The sequence below is a fragment of the Manihot esculenta genome, chromosome 15 (genome assembly GCF_001659605.2).
Source record: "Manihot esculenta cultivar AM560-2 chromosome 15, M.esculenta_v8, whole genome shotgun sequence".
Classification (NCBI taxonomy): Eukaryota; Viridiplantae; Streptophyta; class Magnoliopsida; order Malpighiales; family Euphorbiaceae; genus Manihot; species Manihot esculenta.
In genome coordinates, this window is record NC_035175.2 from 29,310,975 (window position 1) to 29,332,334 (window position 21,360).

The window sequence follows — 21,360 nt, forward strand, 5'->3', positions numbered from 1 at the left end:
AATAACGGAAAAAGCTATTACTGCTTTTTCAAAATTAGTAACGAATTTCTATAATCGAAATATTTATTACTAAAGAAATTCATTACTAAAATTAAATAAAAGAAAATCAAATTTAGTATCGGATATTTTATTATAAATTCGTTACTAAATTAGTAACGGATTACAAATTCCGTTACTAATGCATTAGCAATAAGATTTGCTGTAACGGTAAATATCCATTATAAAATATTTTTAGTAACGGATTTTTAGTAATTAGTAACGAAAATTTTTGTTACTAATTCGATATTTTCTTGTAGTGCTACTTCCTATGCATTTAAAAGAAAATTTCACAAAATAACTAGAGGTTAAGTAAAATAAAAATATTGTGATTGTGGAATATGAGGCCGTAATTAATTAATTGAAAAACATCTGTAATAATGAAATAAAAAGATATATCAAGAGCAAGGATCACTAATGTAAATTGGGTTGAAAAGTCTCATAAAAGAGATGGGTAGGTGATGTACACTGCATGGAGAGAGAGAGGAAAACTAAGAATTTAATAATATAGGAAGATGAAGAAAAAGAATTTAAAGGGTAGGAGCTCTCTCAGCTGAGCCAGCAAGAACAGTAAGCAAATTGTTGCCAAAAGGATCACTGAGGTGTTTGGAGAGGTTCTCAACAGGACCTTCTCCAGTTACATATGCTTGGAAATAGAATCCCAACATCGCAAACATTGCTAGTCTTCCATTCTTTATCTCTTTCACCTTCAATATCGCTGCTTGGTCTGGATCATTTGCCAACCCCAGTGGGTCAAATGGACCACCTGGGTGAAGCTTGTCCTCGAAATCCTACCAAAATTTTTTTACAAATTTTAATTAAATTAAAAAAAAAAAAACAAAAAAACTAATGGTAGGGTGATATTGATATGCAATACCAAGCCATTGATAATTCTGTAGTACTCAGCACCACCAACAAGAACAATCTCAGCAACAACGGCCAGAATGAGATTGATTGGGATTTTGTTTCCAAAGTAGTTCAATGTTCCTCCATCAAGAAGAAGAGCTCCTGTCTGCAGCATGAAAGATTCATCATTTTATTAAAACAAATGTATTAAGTTAGGAGTATCAGAGTCGTTTTTCAGTTTATAAAATCTGAGTTCGGGTTCTAATTAAAAAGCTTAAAAAAAAAAAAAATGATTTGAACAAACCTTAAACCAGACAGCTTCAGGGCCACAGTTAGCACCATATTTGTTTAAGGCTTCTGGAATCACAAACCCAGCTGCCCCAAGCATTGCCCATCTTGCATGAATCAGCTCAAATGCCTGATATCTGTTATAATTAAAAAATATATATATATTAAAAGAAGGAGAAATACATAATTTTGTTTAGGTCATACAGAACATACATTTAAAATAAATGAATTTTCAATTGGGGTTAGAAAATAAAATCTTAAATAAATTAAAGTTTATAAAAAAGTAAACCAAATTAAATCAAATTGAACTTCATTTTAGACTTATTTTCTTAAATAGCTCCAAATTCTTTTTAGATTTTATTTTAATTATATTTCTTATTTTTAACTCTATTTGATATCTAATAAATATTTTATTAGTATTGCAAAAAATCCGAATCTACTTAATCATAATAAGATAGAAAACGACGTACTTTGCGAAGTCCTCTGGCTTCTTGCTAAGCCCAAAGGGATCATAGCCATAACTGCATAACAAAGCATAACGAAATTATTAATATGGAGGAACTCTAGCTACTTATTAATTACAACCATTCATGGCAAATGTACACTGAATTAATTATATAAAATAAATAGATAAAACCCAATTGAACAAATTATACAATTAACATCATCTTACTCTCCAGGAACTTCTCCGGTCAAGTATTCCGGTATCTCAGACCTATCCAGCAGTCCTTCCGGCAAGAAAATTCTTCTATCAGGACCTGAAATTTAGAGTTCATAATAATATTTACTTTTTTAAAAAAGCACTTCTTAAGCAAATAAAAGGAGGTTTATAAAGGAATGTAATAGAAGATAAAGTATCACACTTCATAGAATCTTATCTTTTTTAAAACCTTATTCTTCTTAAAACTTTCTTTCCAAATATGACCGTTACTTTAAAGACTCTTACTTTGCCTTTCCAAATTTCTTTTGTGAAAAATACTTCTATGAAATATCATTATTTTGGTATTTTTCTAATTAAAATATATCAATTTTAATTTTTAAATTAATATTAATACCGTTAATTAATATATTTAATAAATAGTTTTTAAAACAATAATAACAACGTTACACCTTTACTAAATATTCTGATAAAATTCATTTTCTCATATACTCATTTAACTTGGTAGCTAAGTGCATCCAAATAAATTCTAGAGGAACTCTTCAAATTCTGATTCTCATGTTTTTTAAAAAAATTATTTTTATTAATGAGAATTCGACCAGCACGAGAACTGAAAACTGTATACCTACCGTACCACTTGGCAAGCTCCTCGTTAGCTGGTAAAACTGCGGAAGGCTTGGGTTTGGGAGGTGGCGCAGCCTTCTTCCTGGAGAAAAGAGCGACAGTCTTCAAAGTGGTAGGGGTTAATGAGGTCGGAGCCGCTGCTGCACCACCGCTGAAGTTGAGAGGATTTCCGAGCATTTCAGACACTCCAAGAGAGGCAGCCGCCGTAGATGCTGCCAGGGAAGCCATCTCTCTGCTGCTGCTAAGTAAGTTTACTTGTTTTTCTGCTAATGGATGATGGATCAATGGTAGAGACTGAGAAGAGAGAGATAAATGCTATATGCTTGAGCGGGTGGATGTGGACATTCCACGTAGGATTCATTTACTTTCTTGTGATTGGTTGGTGCAGAAGGAAGCGTAATCTGAATCTATGTTTAGATTGGTCAGGTTTTGCTGATGTGGCAGATGATGTTGCTGACATGGAATTATTTTTGAGGCTTTGGATAATATTAGAGATTGTACTATCCAAATGTCATCATCTCTCTTTTACGTGGATAAATTGAATCCAATGCTTCTAGTGCCTTCGATATTGCAATATTTAAATTAAATTTGATAAGTTTCAGCACTAAATAACGGAATGAAATTTTCTAAACTCTTTTTTTTCAATAGCATCAGAATTATTTTTTTTTCAGCAAAAAATTTTGACTTTCAAATTATTTAGGTTGCTAAAAAGACACTAAATTTTATTACCATTACCGTTTACGATCTAATTTGATTTAAATAAAAAAAATTAGATAATTTTTTAAAAAAATTAATCTATTCAAAATGAAATTTGATAAAAAAATAAATGAAAAATATCCATAAGGTTTAATATCTTATTTTAACAGTGTATTTTTTAATTAATTTAAAAAAATATATATAAAGATAAATGTGGAGTTGCACAACCGTATATTATGCAACTATTTATTGTGGGGTGAAATAACTGTCCAGTAAGCTTTTTTTTTTAATTTTAAATAAAAAAAATAAATAGAATATCTCTCTATCTCACTTCATCTCTGAAAGCACAAAGACGATGAGAACTGCTTTTGACGATATTTTTTATGAAAAGTTTTTTTTTTTTCTCAATAAAAATCAAAATTATTTATTTTGGAATTAATCTTCTTGATCCTTGATTTATTTATTTTTTGGGTTATCTTCTGTGTGGGTGTCATGTTTCTCCTCTGTATGGTTCGGAGAACTTTCATGAAAAACAAAAGGTTGTCGACAATTGGTTTTCTATCCTAAATTTACATGATTTTGTATTTATTTTTTATTCCCTTTTCTGTTGAATTTGTTTTGTTTATAGGTTATAGGAGCCAAAATATTGTATTTATTTTTTATTCCCTTTTCTATTGAATTTGTTTTGTTTATAGGTTACAGGAGCCAAAATATTCCTCTATTCTTAAATTTTATATGATTTTATTTTTATGATTATATGATTAGAGGTTGATCTGATTTTATTTTTATGAGAATACGATTTGAGGTTGGTCTTTATTATTGATTTTTGTTCAAACATTTTATGTCAATACTTTTATTTATAATTTATGGTCTTAAATTCAATATAAATGGTGGTTATTATAGTATCATTTTTTTAACGCTAATGTTTTGATGGTAAAAAGAAATATTATTCGATCATTCCTAAGTTTGACTTGATTATTATATAGATAAACTGAATATTTCTTCGATAGATAAATTTGACCTAGAGTAGTCCATTTAAATTCAGACTCCTCTTCATCAAATGATTTTTTTACTAAATTTAAACTGAAATATGAATATACATAAAAACATCGTTCCGGTCAACATTCAAATGTTCAATTGCTAAGTGTGGAAAATATGGAGACAATTAAATTATATGTCTTTTGTCTTTTATATTCTCAATATTTATGTTAAATTTATGTGGACTGAAGTTTAAGTTCACAGTTTGAAAATAATGTCAAGTAAGCAAGCAATAATAACTTCCATACTTGAAAAGATAATATTGTAAATTCCGATGGCATTTCTAAATTTTGGTAAAAATTGATTGGGGCTGATAGATAGAACCATAAAAAATTTTAAAAATTTAGTTTAATTATCCAAAATTAAAAGTTTATGATATAAACGTGAGTTGACCAAAATATTTAAATTATTTGGATTAATAGGCCTATGTATACCAATAAGTTCAAGTCTATATATATATATATAGCATGATTAATATGCAATCTCTAAACAAAATAGACTTATTTTTTGAAAAATCTTTGTTGATTAATTTATGCATGTTGACTTAATTCCATTTGCCATTTATTTTAAGCAATTATGCATAATATTGATTTTTCTTTACATGATGTTACAACAACCAAAAAACCCTATTTATTCTAAATCTTGATATTAGAACTTCATATTAATGAAATTAGCAATGGTATGTAATTGTTTTATAAGGCAATTTGTAAACTATTTGTTAATTTTTTTCATGTTTAATTAAAACAATATATGGTTTTGTTTAATAATTTCATAGTTGTTCACGATATTATTAGGATCACCTTCCTCTTTATTAGTTAGAGTCTCGACGGTTATTAAGAGTGAGTAATATTTGGTTCAAACCGAAAAAATTTATCGAATTTAATTAATTTGAAAATTTAATTCGATTTTTTATTTATTTCGGTTCAATTTAATTTTTAATTTCAAAAATTTCTATTATTTCAATTCAGTTTAATTTTGATTAGAAAAAAATCGAAAAAATCAAAATAAACCAATTAGTGATAATAATATATTATTTTTAATAATATAAAAAAATTAAATCATAACCAAAATTAAAATATTTGAATGAAATTTTAAAATACAAAAAAGGTGTAAAAAATAAAAGTTTATTAAAAATTTAAACCGAACCGAATCAAATCGGTTCAATTCAATTTGATTTCTAATCAAAATCAGTTCAATTAGATTTTTATAAATACTAAAATTTTAATTTTTAATTCATTTAATTCGATTTGATTTTGAATCAAACCAATCGAATACTCACCCTATTAATAATAGTTAAATTTCTCTTTAAAATAATTTTTTTTTCATTTTCATCTTTTTGAATTAGGATTTGAATTTGAATATTTAGTAAATTTCTTTGTCAACTTTATATTTTGATTCCATTTAGATCTCATCTAAATTATAAAGTTAAGTGAATTATAAAGAAGGCAGTGGTATAATCCACTTAGTTTTTGAGCTATCCTCTTAATCCATACAATCCTGTGACCTATAACATGAAATAGCAAAACATTAACAGAATTTATATGATTTTTAATTTAAAGTTTATTCATTAGTGTGTGAGGATTACTGGGCTCTGGACTCCTCGTCCTGCCACGGCCCAAACAAAAGGAAACAAAAGGAGCAGAGCCGATCTTATACAAGCCCAAAGTGAGATGAATGAATAGCTCTAGACTTGACTCTATGGACCAAATAAAACTCAAATGGCCCCGAGCAATTAGGTCTGAGCAACTATCAGCCTCCACATAAAAACAAAACCTGCAATAATAGAAATTATATTCAAATGGTCCCGGAGAAAATTAAATACCGTCTCACGAAAATAATAAAAATAAAAACACAGTATATATGTCTAAACTACCCACATGAATGAGACGGATGCATTCAGGTGTAAGACTGTGGTAGCACACCCGAAAAAGACAAGAGAATATAGAAATAAAAAGGAAAGGAGAAAGAAAATAGAGACTAAGCTGACCAAAACTTAATCCTTAATCAATTCTTGGATCTTAGACATATGTGTAATTTATGAAAGAATCCCTTCAAGATGCACACATCCAATTTATATATTTTTATAATGGTTTGGAAAAAATGAAACATTAAAAAAAAAAAATAATTAATATATAGTACTCAGCATAGCTCTTGTGATCCAAACTAATATATATATATATATATATATATAGATATATGTAAACCAAAGGGTAAAGTTCAAATAGAAAACATCCTGAACATTGTTAAAAAATAAATTTCATCGAGTATTGCTTCTCATAAATTTCAATGGAGTAACTCTTAAGCATTACTGAAAAGAAATGATGCACACGTGCACTCAAAACAATAATTTATTATAACTGCATTTACACATAATTAGCATTGACTGCAACATCATAATCAAGCCTCCCTACCTAATGATGCAATTTGTACACCAAGGAACTAGCAAACCCTCGTTCATTTTCTCCACTTCTCAATTTCTCTTGAAGTTGCTCTGACTAGCTTCTTGGTGTTGATGACTAGCTCATCAATAAGACCCCCAATCTCATCCCTGACAATCAAAACGAAAAGTAATATAAAGATATGAAAATGAAATTGAAATTTATCATCAATAACTTAATGCAAGTTTAATATGGCACTAAAATACTATAATTTTATGTTGCCTTGAACCCAAAGAAAAGTGTCGGATGGTGAGTTTCCGTAATGCAAACTATATCAAAAATTTCCAGAACTATGTTTCCAACATTTTTGTTTTAAAGTTAAGGGAAGAGTCAAAATAACCAAGCTGGAAGTTCAAATTCCACAACACATGCATCCCTTCAAATTTTTTGGCGGTCAACCAACTTGTTTACAAGCTGAAGCACCAAACAACCAACCTGCCCCCACTTTTTATATGTAAAAGTAACTAACAGACACCAAAATATTGGCGTTAACTACAATATAACATTTCCAAACCAGGCAACGCCTCCAAAGGAACTATAAGCTGCAAATACTAATTATGCAGATGGAGAAAGAGAAATGATGCAAGCAATAACTGCCTGGTATAATATACCTAAGAAATTCTGATAGCAACCAGAATTAATGTTCAAATAACTTTTAAGTCTGTCAGATCTAAGTGATTCCAAATGCTCAAAATGATTATTGTCACACAACATGAAAATTCATATGTTTATTTACAATGTGAAATCCTTAACAAGTCTGTTGTTGAGATTTATGTTCAAGTTTTTGTGAACAATTCTTTATTAAACATGATCTCATCTACAATGTACTCAGAGTTTGTGACTTTGCCAAATCTACTATCAAGTCTTTTAATCAACAGAGCTCTACAAAGATATGGAGCCTGAATAAAGTCCCATATCGAATATAGTAATAAAATCCTCCTTGTGTTAGTGAAGAGTCCTATGCTTGTTATTATGCTATGCAGTCCGTTTTGATCTTTTGCTCCTCTTTATGTTGATGATACTGAGCAAATATGGAAACAATAGCTGAAAAGATTTGGTAAAAACTGAGGCACAACGAAGCAATATCCATGAGGATATTTGCACTGGACTGAACAGTGACATGCCCCAATATTAAACAGGCTCTTCTACTAACAAGTACGAAACAGGAAGAACATGAGGAGTTCTCTAAACCAGCAAAAAGAGAATAAAAAGTCTCAACTATCAGTCTTTTGCTTGAATGGACAATAGATCTAAATATGGGCTTCAAATATGAACCTTAGAATATGTAGGAGATTTGAGAAAAATTAGGTGTGATTGAGAAAAGGGAGAAGGAAACTTAGCGACAAAAAGGAGAGGGAAATTAGCAAGTGAAAATTTAACTAAATACTTATCCTCTTCTAGCAGGTAAGGAAACCGATACATTTATCTAAAACTTAGACTAAGAAACAGAAATTCCTTAAGAAATAGCCTTCTATTTACAACATTATGTAAATAAATTCAATGACAGTGGAACCAAAAGTTGAATTCAAATGTATCATCTTATCCCTCCACTTCTCCCTTTCTAGAATACTTAGAAAGGACAACAAATAGAAAAAGAACAAATTTACCATTCATTAACTCTCTGAAATTTGAACATCTCCTTGGAATTGGAGGCAAGAATTTATATCATCCATTTTATTAAATATCACAATGAAACTACAGGAGATTAAGGCAACAATAACATGAATTGCAGTGGTTGACTTAGGACCCATAAGCACTTGAGATGGTCTTGCGTGGGATTTGTATTGTGGCTACTGCAACTGCTTTTCGCATCTACTTTTCTTTTCCCTTTTTTCTTAAATAGAGGAAAAATATGAAGAAAACAATTCTTTGTCCAATTCAATTACAAAATCCCGACCCCAAAAATATGGTCCCTTTTTCATTTTCTTTGTTCTCTTCTGTTAGTATGACAATGTTATACTATCTGCTATTTTGACATTTAAGACTGTAATTTGTCCTTCTTTGATCTTAGTGGTCAATCACAATCAACTCTAATTCCATTTTCCATGTGCCAAAATATTTCCTTTCAAAAATTAGTATGTCTGGAAAAGATTGATATCAAATAAACTGCAACTCAACATGACAAATTTATTTTTCAGTTAATCAAATACCACTTCTCCTATCCAGCTATAAAGGTGAGGGACCTCAATCTTGTGAGAGATGTTGCCTTTTTTTTTTTTTTGGTAGAGTAAAGGAGCTGGACCTTCAGTTATATTCCTGCTATTAAATTTGGATTATGAAGCAATTTAGACCCAAAAAAAGAGAAAAAGAAAACAAATATTTGCCTATGACAACAGCAACTCTCTTCCCAAAATCTTACCTTCTACTTTTTCTGCAGTCTTCACCACATCAATTAAAGAAACTAAAAAAACACTTCAGAAGACTATTCCCATCGCACCTTCTCTACCACAAAAGGGTATTTTCAGGGTAATTCTAGACTATTAACTAAGATTCAGGTAAATTTAGATGTCAATATTAGAAATATCTTGTTTGGCTAACAAAAAAGAAATTTAAAATTTTGAATTTGAAATGGATGTGATTATCCAATAAAAGTTGAACTTGAATTTCAAGAAACATTGTTAATATTGTCATTCATCCCCTTATATTTATCTTGAATTTATTGAAAACTAATTCATATTTTTTGTAAACCTCCCAAATAAAATATTTGATTCAAATCCAAATCCATGGATTCAAACATAAAATATCCGATTTCCTTCTCTTATTTTCTTCTTTTCTAAAGGACACAAATATTCAGTTCCTTGACGTTTAATTTAATCCCCATTTTGACACCCCTAAATCTAAAATAAAGAAATTAATGTTCGTAGTTCCAAGAAGTAAAAATTAGAGAGAGAGAGAGAGAGAGAGAGAGATTAAACAATAGGGTAATGTAACCAGTTGCAAAGTTAAATTGATGATGTTTCAAAGAGACACAAACACAATAATCAAGAACCTAAATTAAAGCATACTTACTGGGTTGGAAGATTTCCTGGACCATGAAAGAACTTGCCGATGTTAGAGTATCTCCGATTCTCATCATGAGCTACACCTCTACCTACGCCATACCCAAATCCGTAGCCAATTCCACAACCAGCACCGAACCCAAAACCCATTTGTAAACCAGGAATCCCAGGACCCAGTCCAACACCTGATGAATTTCCATTGCAGAACAATTAAAAAAACAAGAGGCAAAAATAAAAAGGTAGCAGAATAAGCGATTTACCTCCGATAAGGCCGACGCCAAAGCCAACACCGCAGCCGGCGCCGAGGCCAAAAGCGGGGCCGGCCTTGCCAAAGTTCTTAAACCTCACCTCTGGAAGCTTCCAGAGTAAACCCTTTTCTTCTTCGTCGCCTCTGTTATAATTGTTCATCTCTCTGCTTGCTCTGTGCGTTTACCTTGTCTTCGCAGTTGCAGATCGTGGCCGATTCGGAGCTTTCTACCCTTAAAGTGAGAGCGAACTTCAAAAACTACAATATTTTCAAAATCTTTTTCGTCGTGTTTATCACTTCAACAAATTTTAGCGTGTTCTTACTTTTTTTCCCATTTAGGTGGTTGGGGCATGGCACTCCAGTCCAGTGGATTAAATCAAGTTATATATATATATACTAATTTTTTATCTATAATAATATGTAATATTACACATTATTATATTTTTAGAAAAATATTAAACATTATTATAATATTAAAATTCTAAAAAAATATAATATAAAATAATTTTTATGTGAAAAGCAGACTTAATAAGCTTCAGTATTCAGGTGTGCTTCAATATTAAAGTATTAATCCGGTGTATATATATGATTTTGTATGATTTTCAAAGTACAATTACTTTTACATAATATTTGTAGCCCAATTATATGATTCATGATTTTATGAGCATTTGGTAAAAAATGAAACTAATATTAACAATAATTTTGATATTATCAATAAATTGTTCTTATTATTAAATTTTAATTGTTGAATTAAATGAGAATTTGTTATTTTTTTATAAAAGAAATAGGCCAGATTGAATTTAAAAATAAAAATTTAAAGAAAATAGTTCACTTAAATTTAATTTTTAATTTAAAATTAAAAAAATAATAATGGCAGTTGCATGGTTGAGCCATGCAACTGCAAAAATCATGGATTAGCGAGAATAAATATTATAATTCAGGCTTTATATGCGATCTTTATGGAGAAATATTATAATTTCCTGTAATTTTTAGATTATGAATACAAATGCATCATTTGTTTTTCATAATTATATATTCACTACGTTGTAGACTTTCTGATTTTGTACTGTATATATATACATGAAACATTAAGGGTTTATTGATGAGAATTACACCTGATCCCAATAAATATTAAATGAGTTAAATAGCTTCTAGATGATATCTTATGCTATGAAAAGTAAGGGCGTAAATGAATCAAACCGTTTGTGAACTATTCGAGATTCGGTTCAATAAAAATTCGACCGAATTCGACTCAATTTCTAAATGAGTCAAATTCGAACTTAATTTTTAGGCTCGTTTAGTAAACGAGCTATACTTGAACTTCATAATATTCGGCTCATTAAGACTCGTGAGCTCGGCTCATTAAGACTCGTGAACTCGACTCATTTCTGAATTCATGAGTAGACTTACGAATAGGCTCATGAATAATCTCGTTAAGTAAGGTTAAATTATTATCATAAAAAAAATAAATTCAAATCCTACATATACTTTAATGAGCCAAACCTAAATTTTTTAAAATTCAGCTCTATATAGTTTAGTTACCCTCTTAAACTTGCATATATTTTGATCATTAAGATTTAAAAACTCATCTTTATAAGTTTATGAACTAATTTATAGATATAATTATTTAATTAAAATTATTTTAGTTTTTAACTAAAATTTATTATACATGTAAATAAATTGAACTACTCGTGAATTATTCGAGATTAAACTTGATAAAAGTTTGACTCAACTTGATAAAAACTCGACTTGTCTAAATTCGTTTGCTAAACGAGCCAAATTTGAGTTTCTTAATACTCGATTCAAGTTTGAAATGAGTAAATCTCGAATTCAGCTCGAGTCGAAAAATTTTTAACAAACTAAACTTGAACTTTTCAAAACTCGGCTCGACTCGATTTGGTTCGTTTACACCCATAATGAAAAGATAAAAATAAAATAAAAAAATAGAGAAGATATTCAAAAATTAAGAAGAATTAGGTTTCAATTCTAGGTCATTTGGTTAAAGGCATGCTCCATGTAATACCCGGCTAAATCAGGCATCAGAATTCCTACCGTCCGGTGGAATTCAAGGATGTCAGAGGTATCTAGAAGGGTAGAGTGAAGGTTTTCTAAACGATTTTTAAGACTGATGGGTTTAAGTATTTTTAAGGATTTGGTTAAGAAAAGAGTTAAGTTTTGTGGAGAATTAGCCAAAGGAGTTTCTGTCATGTTCGGCCCCCGAATGGTAAGTTCGGCCGCCGAAAGTGCCCAATGTTCGGCCCCCGAAGGTTATGTTCGGCCCCCGAAAGTTTCATGGTTTTGCATGCAGTTTCGGCAGCCGAAGCTGAGGTGGTCGGTTAGTTGTGCACACTCCTCAGTCCGTGGTTTGGCCAGGTGTTCACCTCCAGATCATGACCAGAGGTTTGGCCACGTCTCCCTTGACTCATCTGCAAGCTTTTATCAGCTTAGGCAGAGGGTTGGTCATGTTGTCAGTGAGTTTGCATGTTGTTGAGAGAGAAGTGAGGTTTTGAGGTGTGGAAGCTTTGGAGGAGGATTTGCTGAGTGTGGTTGTTCCTCTTCTGATTTCAGGAGGTAAGGGAAGTTTTTATATTTGTTTTTAATGAGTTTTAACAGCTTTTTAACGAGGGTATGGGAGTTTATGTCGAGTTGCATGCTTAGGTTAGTTTTGATGAGTTAATGGTGTAAGTATGTGTATGTGTTATGTTTGTTGTTTTGTTGGGGTTTTAAGTTAGTTATGGACCCCTTGAAGCATGTACATGAGTATATGCATCGTTTGAGAGGTTGAATGCATGCTTTGGGGAGTATGGAAAGAGTTGGGAGGCTGGTTGAAGCTTGAAGCTGAGTTCTGGATGAACTCAGGTTCGGCCGCCGAAAGTCCAAGTTAGGCCGCCGAACATGCCTGACTTTCGTCTCTGGAGGAGACATTCGGCCGCCGAAGGTGCTGCCGAAGGTGCCCTGTCCAGCCTTCCTTTGCTTGTTTTGCCTGCATGTTTTGAGGTGTTCTAGAGGGGTTTTGGGGAATTGTTTTATCAGTGGCATAGAGTATGTGTGGTGCCTCATTTACATCCTCCATTGTAGGATTGGACCCGAGGAACCGCAGAGTTTAGCAGTCGTAGCGGTCTCAGAGTTAGAGGTAGCCCAGAGTTAGCCAAGTAGAGGCTACAGGTGAGTGGAACTAACTGTACTATTTTACATTCAGAAATGACACGAATCTAGCATGATCCATGCATCATAAAATGCTATGTTATGTATTAGGTTGTATTGCATTAGATTCCACGAATATGCTGCATTGCATAAGCTGATATTTGTGTGGATGAATGTTGGATGATCCTTAGCCCTTGATAGAGCACAGATACAGAGTTATGGCATGAGATAGCCATACCAGGTCGCCCCTGGATAGTCCAGGTCGCTCCTGGTACTATGAGTGAGACAGCTGGGCTGTCAGATCAGAGCTCAGAGCAGTCCAGGTGAGGCCTAATCGCCCCTGGCACAGTTGGACATGTTATGATATGAGTTACGTAAGAGAAGTCCAGGCGAGGCCTAATCGCCCCTGGCAAGTTGGACATATTACTATATGTATACAGTAAAGGGCTATTGGTGACAAGTTCATCCTTGAGATGATATGTTTGTGATGTGATGCATTTCATGAGAGCATGTAATGAATGAACTGTTTTTATTGTTCCTCCTCACTGGGCTCTAGAGCTCATCCCGCTCCCTTAACCCCAGTTTTGCAGGTTCTGAGATAGCTATGGGAAGTTAAAGTCAGCAAGAGTACAGAGGAAAGTTATGCATGAATATATGTTGTAATAGCATAGTGGACATGCTGTAATTAAAAGAATAGTTGTGATGTAATCTATCGATATGTATTGGCATATACTGGATAGACTTGTGCTTTCCCTAGTGTCTTTGCTGTCGTGTGATGTGTCGTGTGATGTATGAGTAATCCCTTGGTACATGAATCCTGTTTTACGTTTCTTGATGAGAAATGTGTAAGGTAGGCTTAATGTATGGCTTCAATGAGATACCAGTGGGATGTGTTACAGATTGTGTTACTCCCTGGACCACAGCAGATAGTAGTCCCTGGTACAGGCCCTGAGGGCCATTTCAGATTGACATATCTGAGTAGCAGTGGTTAAACCTACAGAGTTTTACAGGATTGTGAGTATTGTTTTGTATTATGAATGGGATTTATCAGGTACACAGAGAGTATAGTTGGCTGACTACGGGTCCCGGCGGCCTTAAGCCGATCTGGATCCTAGTGCCAGTGATGGTTCGGACCGTTACTGAGGGGTACCGGTTTCCGGGTCGTTACACTCCATAGACTTCTTTTATTTTTCTAAACCTTTTGCATTAGATCTAAGATACATTTAGACCTTAGAATTAATTGGGTTTAGATTAAATAAGGGGTAGCCAAATGAAAGCTCTTTGGCCCATTCGGCCAGTCTAAAGTGTATGAAGTTCAATTTTTAATTTTTATAATTTGTGGGAGATCTTAGACTAAATAATTAAAATATAATTAAATTAAATCAGTTTCTAAATCAATTCAATCAAATCCCATTTGGCCGACCAACTGAAGAAAAAGGGAGAGATTTCTTTTCGATTTTATTTCCATCTTATTTAATCATTATATTCTCTTCTAAAATCCTAGCAACCAAAAAGCAAAAATATGCACTCAATTAGGCAGTCCACCACTCTTCTCCCTTAACCTCTAAAAATTCTCTCAACCTCCCTAAAAAAAGGAAACAAAAAAGGAACTCTAGACATCTCCCTTTTAAAGAGTGTTGCCACCCTTTCTTGCCTCTCTTTTGCTTTATTTGATTCAAAATAATTTCTTTCAAGAACAATAAATCTTGGTATATTAATATTAGTATATTCTTTAATTTATTTTTGTGTGTTACTCGCCGCTTGCATTAATTTTGATATGATATTTAAGAGTAATACAATTTTATGCATGTTGGTATGGAGGTACTCCATTCTTTCTAAGTTATTTTGTAATGACCCGAGAACCGGACTACTACCAGCGCTAGGGTTCAGATTGACTTAAAGTCGCCAAAGACTGTAGCAAGCCTACTATACATCCTATTACACCTAATATAATCTCATACATGATCACACGACAACAAAAATATAACCATTACATGAACCAAGACTCGACCTATGCATGCATCATAATTGAAAACATAAAAACCCATACTAGAGCACTCATCAAATGCTCAAGTATGGTCAACATTACATGCCTTAAGCTCGGTTCAAATATAAACTTCTACTTAAAAACTTTTACATAAAAGGATCATGAAGTAGAGATTACAAGGAAGAATCCGGACAAAGCACAATTCTAATCCATAAATAAATACATGTCCACAGTTATACTATTACAACAGGCTATACCAATAACTCAGCCGACTTCACGAGCTATCTCTGATCCTGCAAACCTGGGGTTAGGAAAAATGGGATAAGTTACAAGAGCCTAATGAGCAGAACATAAAAAAATCATTCAGTAAAACATATGATCATATGAATACGTCACAACACAAATAATTCACATCAAGATGGACTTGTCACCAGTAGCGCTCTACAAATTCCAATAGTGCCCGGCCCATGATAGATGCTCCTTAGGACTTTCTCTTAAATATAACATAACATAATATATCCATAGTGTCAGGGGCATTGAATGGGTCTTGACTTAGACTTTCTCTTACATATTGTCAGGAGCGTAGAATGGGCCTCGACCTGGACTTCTGTATCCATCATAACATATCATAACATACTCAAGGGCTAGTGGGTCATCTAACATCCATCAACAACAACAATAAATTATGTAATGCATCATATTCGTGAATTCTAATGCAAAACAACCTAGTTACATATACATGGCATTCGTGATGCATAAGCAAGCTTAAAAAGTTTGATTTCTTTAAATAATGATTCAGTTTAGTTCTACTCACCTCTAGCTGACACACGCCTAATACTGAAATAGTTATCTCACTGTATACCTCTACGGTCTCCCAAGTCCGATCCTACACAGAATGGACTTAAATGAGGGACCAAACATAACTTTTACAATAATTAAAACAATCCCCCAAGAAACCCCTAAGAACACATAAGAACTGTAATACCCGACTAGACGCCGGCATTAGAATTCCTACTTTCCGGTGGAATCTCCGTTGGAATCTAGAATTTGAGGATGTCAGAGGTTGCTAGAAGGGTAAGAGACAGGTTTTCTAAAATCTTTTAAGTGTTTGAAGGTTTTAAACGAGAAAGGATTTGAGTTTTGAAGAGAAAAGGCCAAGGGAACAACGTGTGGGTTCGGCCGCCGAAAGTGGTGTTCGGCCGCCGAAAGTGCCTTAGGTTTGGCCCCCGAAACTCCAAGTTCGGCTGCCGAACGTTGCATGGTTTTGCATGCAGGTTTGGCCGCCGAAGCTGAGGCGGTTAGCCGCCTATAAAGGGTCCTCAGTCTGTGAAATGGATCAGTTTTGCTTCCTTTTCACTACCAGAGGTGAGTTCTTGTTCCCCTTGGATGGTTTTCATAGTTTTTCATTAAATATTTCAAAGTTAAGTGAGTTTTATACTTGTTTTGAAGGTTTTGTACTTTGAGCATGGTTTTGGAAAGTTTGGAGCTTAGATCCTCCATAACGCTAAGTTTGGATCACACCAGCCTTTAGTCTGTAAGAGGTAAGTGTAGATCCTTGGTTTTTATGATGTTTTACATGAATTTTGTGAAGGGAAAAGGGAGTTTATGCATGAGTTTGCATGAGTTGTGCATATTAGGGTTTATGGACCCTTTATGCTTTATGTTTGCTTAATGAGTTTGTTTGGTGGAGTTTAAGTTGTCTTAAGCTCCTATATGCTTGTTGTAGGAGTTATGCATGTTTTAGCGAGGTTGGTTGCATGTGTTGAGGGTTTGGAGGTTTGAGAGGCATGTTGTGCACGAAGCTGAGTTCTGGATGAACTCAGGTTCGGCAGCCGAAGGAGGATTCGGCCGCCGAACGTGCTGAGGAGGTGGCTTCGGCTGCCTAAGCTTGCTCAAGCTTGCCCCCGAAAGTTTGGACTTTCGGCTCTGGAGGAGAGGTTCGGCCGCCGAAGGTGCCGCCGAACATGCTTGAGGTTCGGCTCTGGAGGGAGCATTCGGCCGCCGAAGCTGCCGCCGAAGATGCTCTGTTCAGCCTTCCTTTGCATGATTTCCATGATTGTTCTAGGATGTTTTAGGGGGTTTTTGGGGAATTATTTAAGAGTTGTTTCTCAGTTGTATAGAGTATATTTGGTGCCTCATGTGAGTCCTCCATTGTAGGATTGGACCCGAGGAACCGAGGTGTTTAGCAGTAGTAGCTGCTTCAGAGTTCGAGGTGGCCCAGAGTTAGCCAAGCAGTGGCTACAGGTGAGTGGAACGAAACTTAATATTTTAAATTGAGAACTGAAATGCTTCTAGCATGATCCATGCATCATAGAATGCCACGTTATGTATTAGGTTGTGTTGCATTAGAATTCACGAATATGATGCATTGCATAAGATGTTGTTCATGTGGATGAATGTTGGATGATCCTTAGCCCTTGATATGAGATGAGATACTATGAGATGAGATATGGCATGAGATAGCCATACCAGGTCGCTCCTAGCACTATAGATCAGGTCGCTCCTGGTACTATGAGTTAGTCAGTTCAGAGAAGTCCAGGTGAGGCCTAATCGCCCCTAGCACAGTTGGATATGAGGTGAGGCCTAATCGCCCCTGGCGCAGTTGGACATACTACTATGTATGTAGAGGGCTATGGTGACAAGTTCATCCTTGAGATGATATGTTTGTGATGTGATGCATTTCATGAAAGCATGTAATTAATGAACTGTTTTACTGTTCCTCCTCACTGGGCTGTAGTAGCTCATCCCACTCCCTTAACCCCAGTTTTGCAGGTTCCGAGATAGCTGTGGGAAGTCAGAGTCAGCAAGAGTAAAGAGTACAGGTCTGCATAGTTATATGTATGTAATAGAGGAGTGGACATGGACATGATGTAATTCAAGGATTAGTTTGTAATGTAATGTATAGATACATATACTATGATATAATGGATAGAATTATGCTTTACCCTAGTGTCTTTGCCCTAGTGTGGTGTATGATTAATCCTTTTGTACATGGATCCTGTTTTGCATTTCTTGATGAGAAATGTGTGAAACCAGGTTTAATGTATGGCTTTGGTGAGACGCCAGGGTGTTGTGTTGGGAAGAAAGGGTATCAAATCCCTTGACCCAAGAGCATAACAGTGAGGGAAGAAAGGGTTTCAATCCCTTGACCCACAGCAGTCAGTAGTCACTGGTATAAGCCCTGAGGGCCGTTTCAGATTTGCATATCTGAGTAGCAGTAGTTAAGCCTGGTAGTTTTACAGGATTATTGAGTATCTTTGATCATGTATGGGATTTATCAGGTACACAGAGAGTATAGTCGGCTTACTACGGGTCCCGGCGGCCTTAAGCCGATCTGGATCCTAGTGCCAGTGATGGTTTGGGCCGTTACAGAGGGGTACCAGTTTTTGGGCTGTTACAGATTGGTATCAGAGTATAGGGCCTCAAGAGTACGATGTGTTGAGCAAGGATGCTCAAGGAAGAGAGCTATCCCACATCGGAAAGAGGTGTTGTCTTATAAAGGAGGGTAAGCACAATAGGCAAAATCATGTCCACTAGGATAGGATGTGGAGTCCTGTCTTGCATGATGTTGTGGAATGCCATGATGAGATGCATGTGCCATATTGCTATGTTATATATGTGGTGTGGATTCATGTGTTCTCACATGGATCATTTGATGTTTTGTGTGATGTTGTGCTTTTCAAAAACAGGATGAGAGGAACTCGTCGATCTGCTAGATTGACTGGAGCTCCGCCAGAGAATGAGGGCATGGATGCCCATCTCCCTGTTCTGCAAAGGGCAACGTCAGGTAGATTAAGCGGAGAAGGTACATCAAGGGACCCTAGAAGGTCTTTTGATGAGAGTAGAAGGGGAGTAGCTCAGGGTGGTATGTCAGCGGATATGAGGGCAGTAGAGGAGGATGAGCAGAGAAGAGATGGTAGCCTAGGCATGAGTATGTTAGGTGTAACGACTCGAAAATCGGACCGCTACCGGCGCTAGGATCCGGGTCGACTTAAGGCCGCCGGGACCCGTAGCAAGCCTGACATAAAACCTGTGAACCTGTATAATCTCATACATGATCAACAACATGCATAAAAATTAAAACTTTTCTTTTCATAACCATCAACCAAACTCAACCTGTGCATAAATATAAACATAACTTTGATCCCTCTGTGGGATCTCATCTGTGCCCTCAAAGGGTGACATAACCTGTGTTGAGCTGGTTTACATAAACATCATAAAGATCTCTAAGATCATGTATTAAAAAGGGATACAACAATCCATGGTCAAGCACACACTAACATCCATAAACCTCATTACATGACTATACTGTACTTTTACATTACAATTTGATCATGTCCATTGCTAGCTATTACAAAAGCATGACTTCTTTACTCTATCCAGACTCCCGCACTATACTGTACCTGCAAGCCTGGGGGTAAAGGGAGAGGGATGAGCTAAAAGCCCAGTGAGTAGGACTATAAAACATATTAACACTATGCTCTATGAAATGCATCATAACACAAACAATTCACATAAGGGTTGGGTGAACCCGTCACCAATTAGTCCAAGTTAACTCTGTGCCAGGCCTGTAGAATGGGGTCCTGGTCTTTCCTTACTCTGTGCCAGGCCTGTAGACTGGGGCCTGGTCTTTCCTGTCAGAACATACATTACTTACCATTTTCCCAGGGCCTCCTCTGGGCTCCTGGTCTTCAAGTCCCATAACCGTGCTAGACCATAGGATGGGATCCTGGTCTTTACTTACTCTGTGCCAGGCCTGTAGAATGGGGTCCTGGTCTTTCCTTACTCTGTGCCAGGCCTGTAGCATGGGGCCTGGTCTTCCTGTCATGGACTAACTGGGTCATCCGACATTCACCCACAACAACAACAATTTATGCAATGCGGCATATTCGTGAAAACTAATGCAATCATCCTATTGCATAATCATGATGCATGAAACATGATAAAGCATTTAATTTAAAAGATTAAATTTTAGTTCCACTCACCTCTGGCTGACTCTGACAACACCGAAGCAGCTGAACTCACTGCTGGGGTCCTTGGTTCCTCGGGTCCGAACCTACACAGGTGGACTCAAATGAGGGACCAAACATACCTGAACATAACTATAAACTACTCCCCAAAAACCCCCCTAAAACATCCTGAAAACATCACATAAAAATATGCAAGAAAAGGCTGAACAGGGCACTTTCGGCGGCAGGTTCGGCGGCCGAAAGTCCCTCCAAAGCCGAAAGTCAGGCAGGTTCGGCGGCACCTTCGGCGGCCGAAACTCCCAGACAGAGATGAAAGTCTCTTTTCGGGGGCAACTTCGGCAGCCGAATGCTGCCTCCACAAAGGGGGTTCGGCGGCCGAAACTCCCTTCGGCGGCCGAACCTGGTTTCTGCCAGAAGGGCAGAAACTTGGTTCACATGAACCCCTTGCCTCCCAAAACCTCAAATCAAGCATATATCTCAACCAAATCATGCATACAAGTTCCTAGGGGCCTCAAAACATCAAATACCCCAACTACAACACTTCAAACATACTCAAGCAAGCCACATTGTTCAAAACATCAATATAAACCCATAACTCAACATATACCCTAACATGCATTTCTACCCATAGATCTTGCATAAAACTTATTTAAAACACATAAGGAGCTTAAGATCGGCTCTTACCTCTTGAAGATCGAGAGGGAGATGACCTAAACTTGGAGATCCACGAAAATGAGCTCCTGAGTTCCCAAAGCTCCAAAACTTGGTTTAAATGCTCAAAACTTGCAATGTGAGTTTAAAACTTAAGAGAAATGGAAGAGATTTGAAGGAAGAACACTAGAGTTGCAAAGGGAAGGTCGGAAGCTTGCTGTGGCCGAAAATGGGAGAAAGCTCGCCCATTTCGGCTAAGTGCCCCATTTATAGGTGGCTGGCCAGGCCACGTTCGGGGGCCGAAAGTGCCTCCGCATCCATGCAATGTTCGGCGGCCGAACTTGACTTTCGGCGGCCGAACCTGGACTTCCCTAACTCATGCTTTCGGGGGCCTAACGTGCCTCCAAAACACATGCATGTTCGGCGGCCGAACTTGACTTTCGGCGGCCGAACCTGGGTTTTCCTCCAAGGACTTTTCATGCAAAAACTCATTTAATTTCATACTTAAAACCATTAAAAATTCATGAAAACATTTATAAAACATGTTTTTACCCTTCTAGAGGTTTCCGACATCCGAAATTCCACCGGACGGTAGGAATTCCGATACCGGAGTCTAGCCGGGTATTACATTAGGAGAGGATATGGGTGAGTCCCAAGGAGGCACTCAGGCCTCGGGATTTGTTCCACCTCAGTATCCACCCTACCCGTGGGGGTCAGAGTACCCGATGGGTGGTACAG

The 21,360-nt window shown here is 35.7% G+C and overlaps 2 protein-coding genes across 3 annotated transcripts; both read right to left on the reverse strand.

The window, feature by feature from the left end:
- Positions 1-365: 365 nt before the first annotated feature.
- LOC110600717 (chlorophyll a-b binding protein CP26, chloroplastic) lies at positions 366-2,759 on the reverse strand. Of its 2 annotated transcripts, XM_021737561.2 has the most exons (7): positions 2,458-2,759; positions 1,844-1,928; positions 1,641-1,691; positions 1,187-1,307; positions 914-1,048; positions 567-827; positions 366-535 (listed from the first exon to the last, which is right to left on the reverse strand). In XM_021737561.2, exons 1-6 carry the CDS (start codon positions 2,678-2,680, stop codon positions 567-569), a joined length of 876 nt encoding a protein of 291 aa, XP_021593253.1. In that variant the 5' UTR covers positions 2,681-2,759; the 3' UTR covers positions 366-535. The 2 variants fall into 2 exon arrangements, with proteins under 2 accessions (XP_021593253.1, XP_021593252.1); XM_021737560.2 differs by having other exon boundaries at positions 366-827.
- A 3,643-nt stretch (positions 2,760-6,402) lies between these two features.
- Positions 6,403-10,240, reverse strand: LOC110601018 (keratin-associated protein 6-2). Its single transcript, XM_021737991.2, has 3 exons — positions 9,884-10,240; positions 9,634-9,808; positions 6,403-6,734 (listed from the first exon to the last, which is right to left on the reverse strand). Exons 1-3 carry the CDS (start codon positions 10,029-10,031, stop codon positions 6,641-6,643), a joined length of 417 nt encoding a protein of 138 aa, XP_021593683.1. The 5' UTR covers positions 10,032-10,240; the 3' UTR covers positions 6,403-6,640.
- Positions 10,241-21,360: the final 11,120 nt, after the last annotated feature.

Excerpts from the sequence above, each read along its gene's own strand:
- LOC110600717 (XM_021737561.2), bottom strand. The coding sequence starts at position 2,680 with ATGGCTTCCCTGGCAGCATCTACGGCGGCTGCCTCTCTTGGAGTGTCT. Across the intron at positions 1,692-1,843 it reads ACCGGAGAAGTTCCTGGAGA|TTATGGCTATGATCCCTTTG; the intron begins GTAAGATGATGT and ends TTTGTTATGCAG. Across the intron at positions 1,308-1,640 it reads AAGCCAGAGGACTTCGCAAA|ATATCAGGCATTTGAGCTGA; the intron begins GTACGTCGTTTT and ends TAATTATAACAG.
- LOC110601018 (XM_021737991.2), bottom strand. The coding sequence starts at position 10,031 with ATGAACAATTATAACAGAGGCGACGAAGAAGAAAAGGGTTTACTCTGG. Across the intron at positions 9,809-9,883 it reads TGGCGTCGGCCTTATCGGAG|GTGTTGGACTGGGTCCTGGG; the intron begins GTAAATCGCTTA and ends GAAATTCATCAG. Across the intron at positions 6,735-9,633 it reads CCAGGAAATCTTCCAACCCA|GGATGAGATTGGGGGTCTTA; the intron begins GTAAGTATGCTT and ends TTTGATTGTCAG.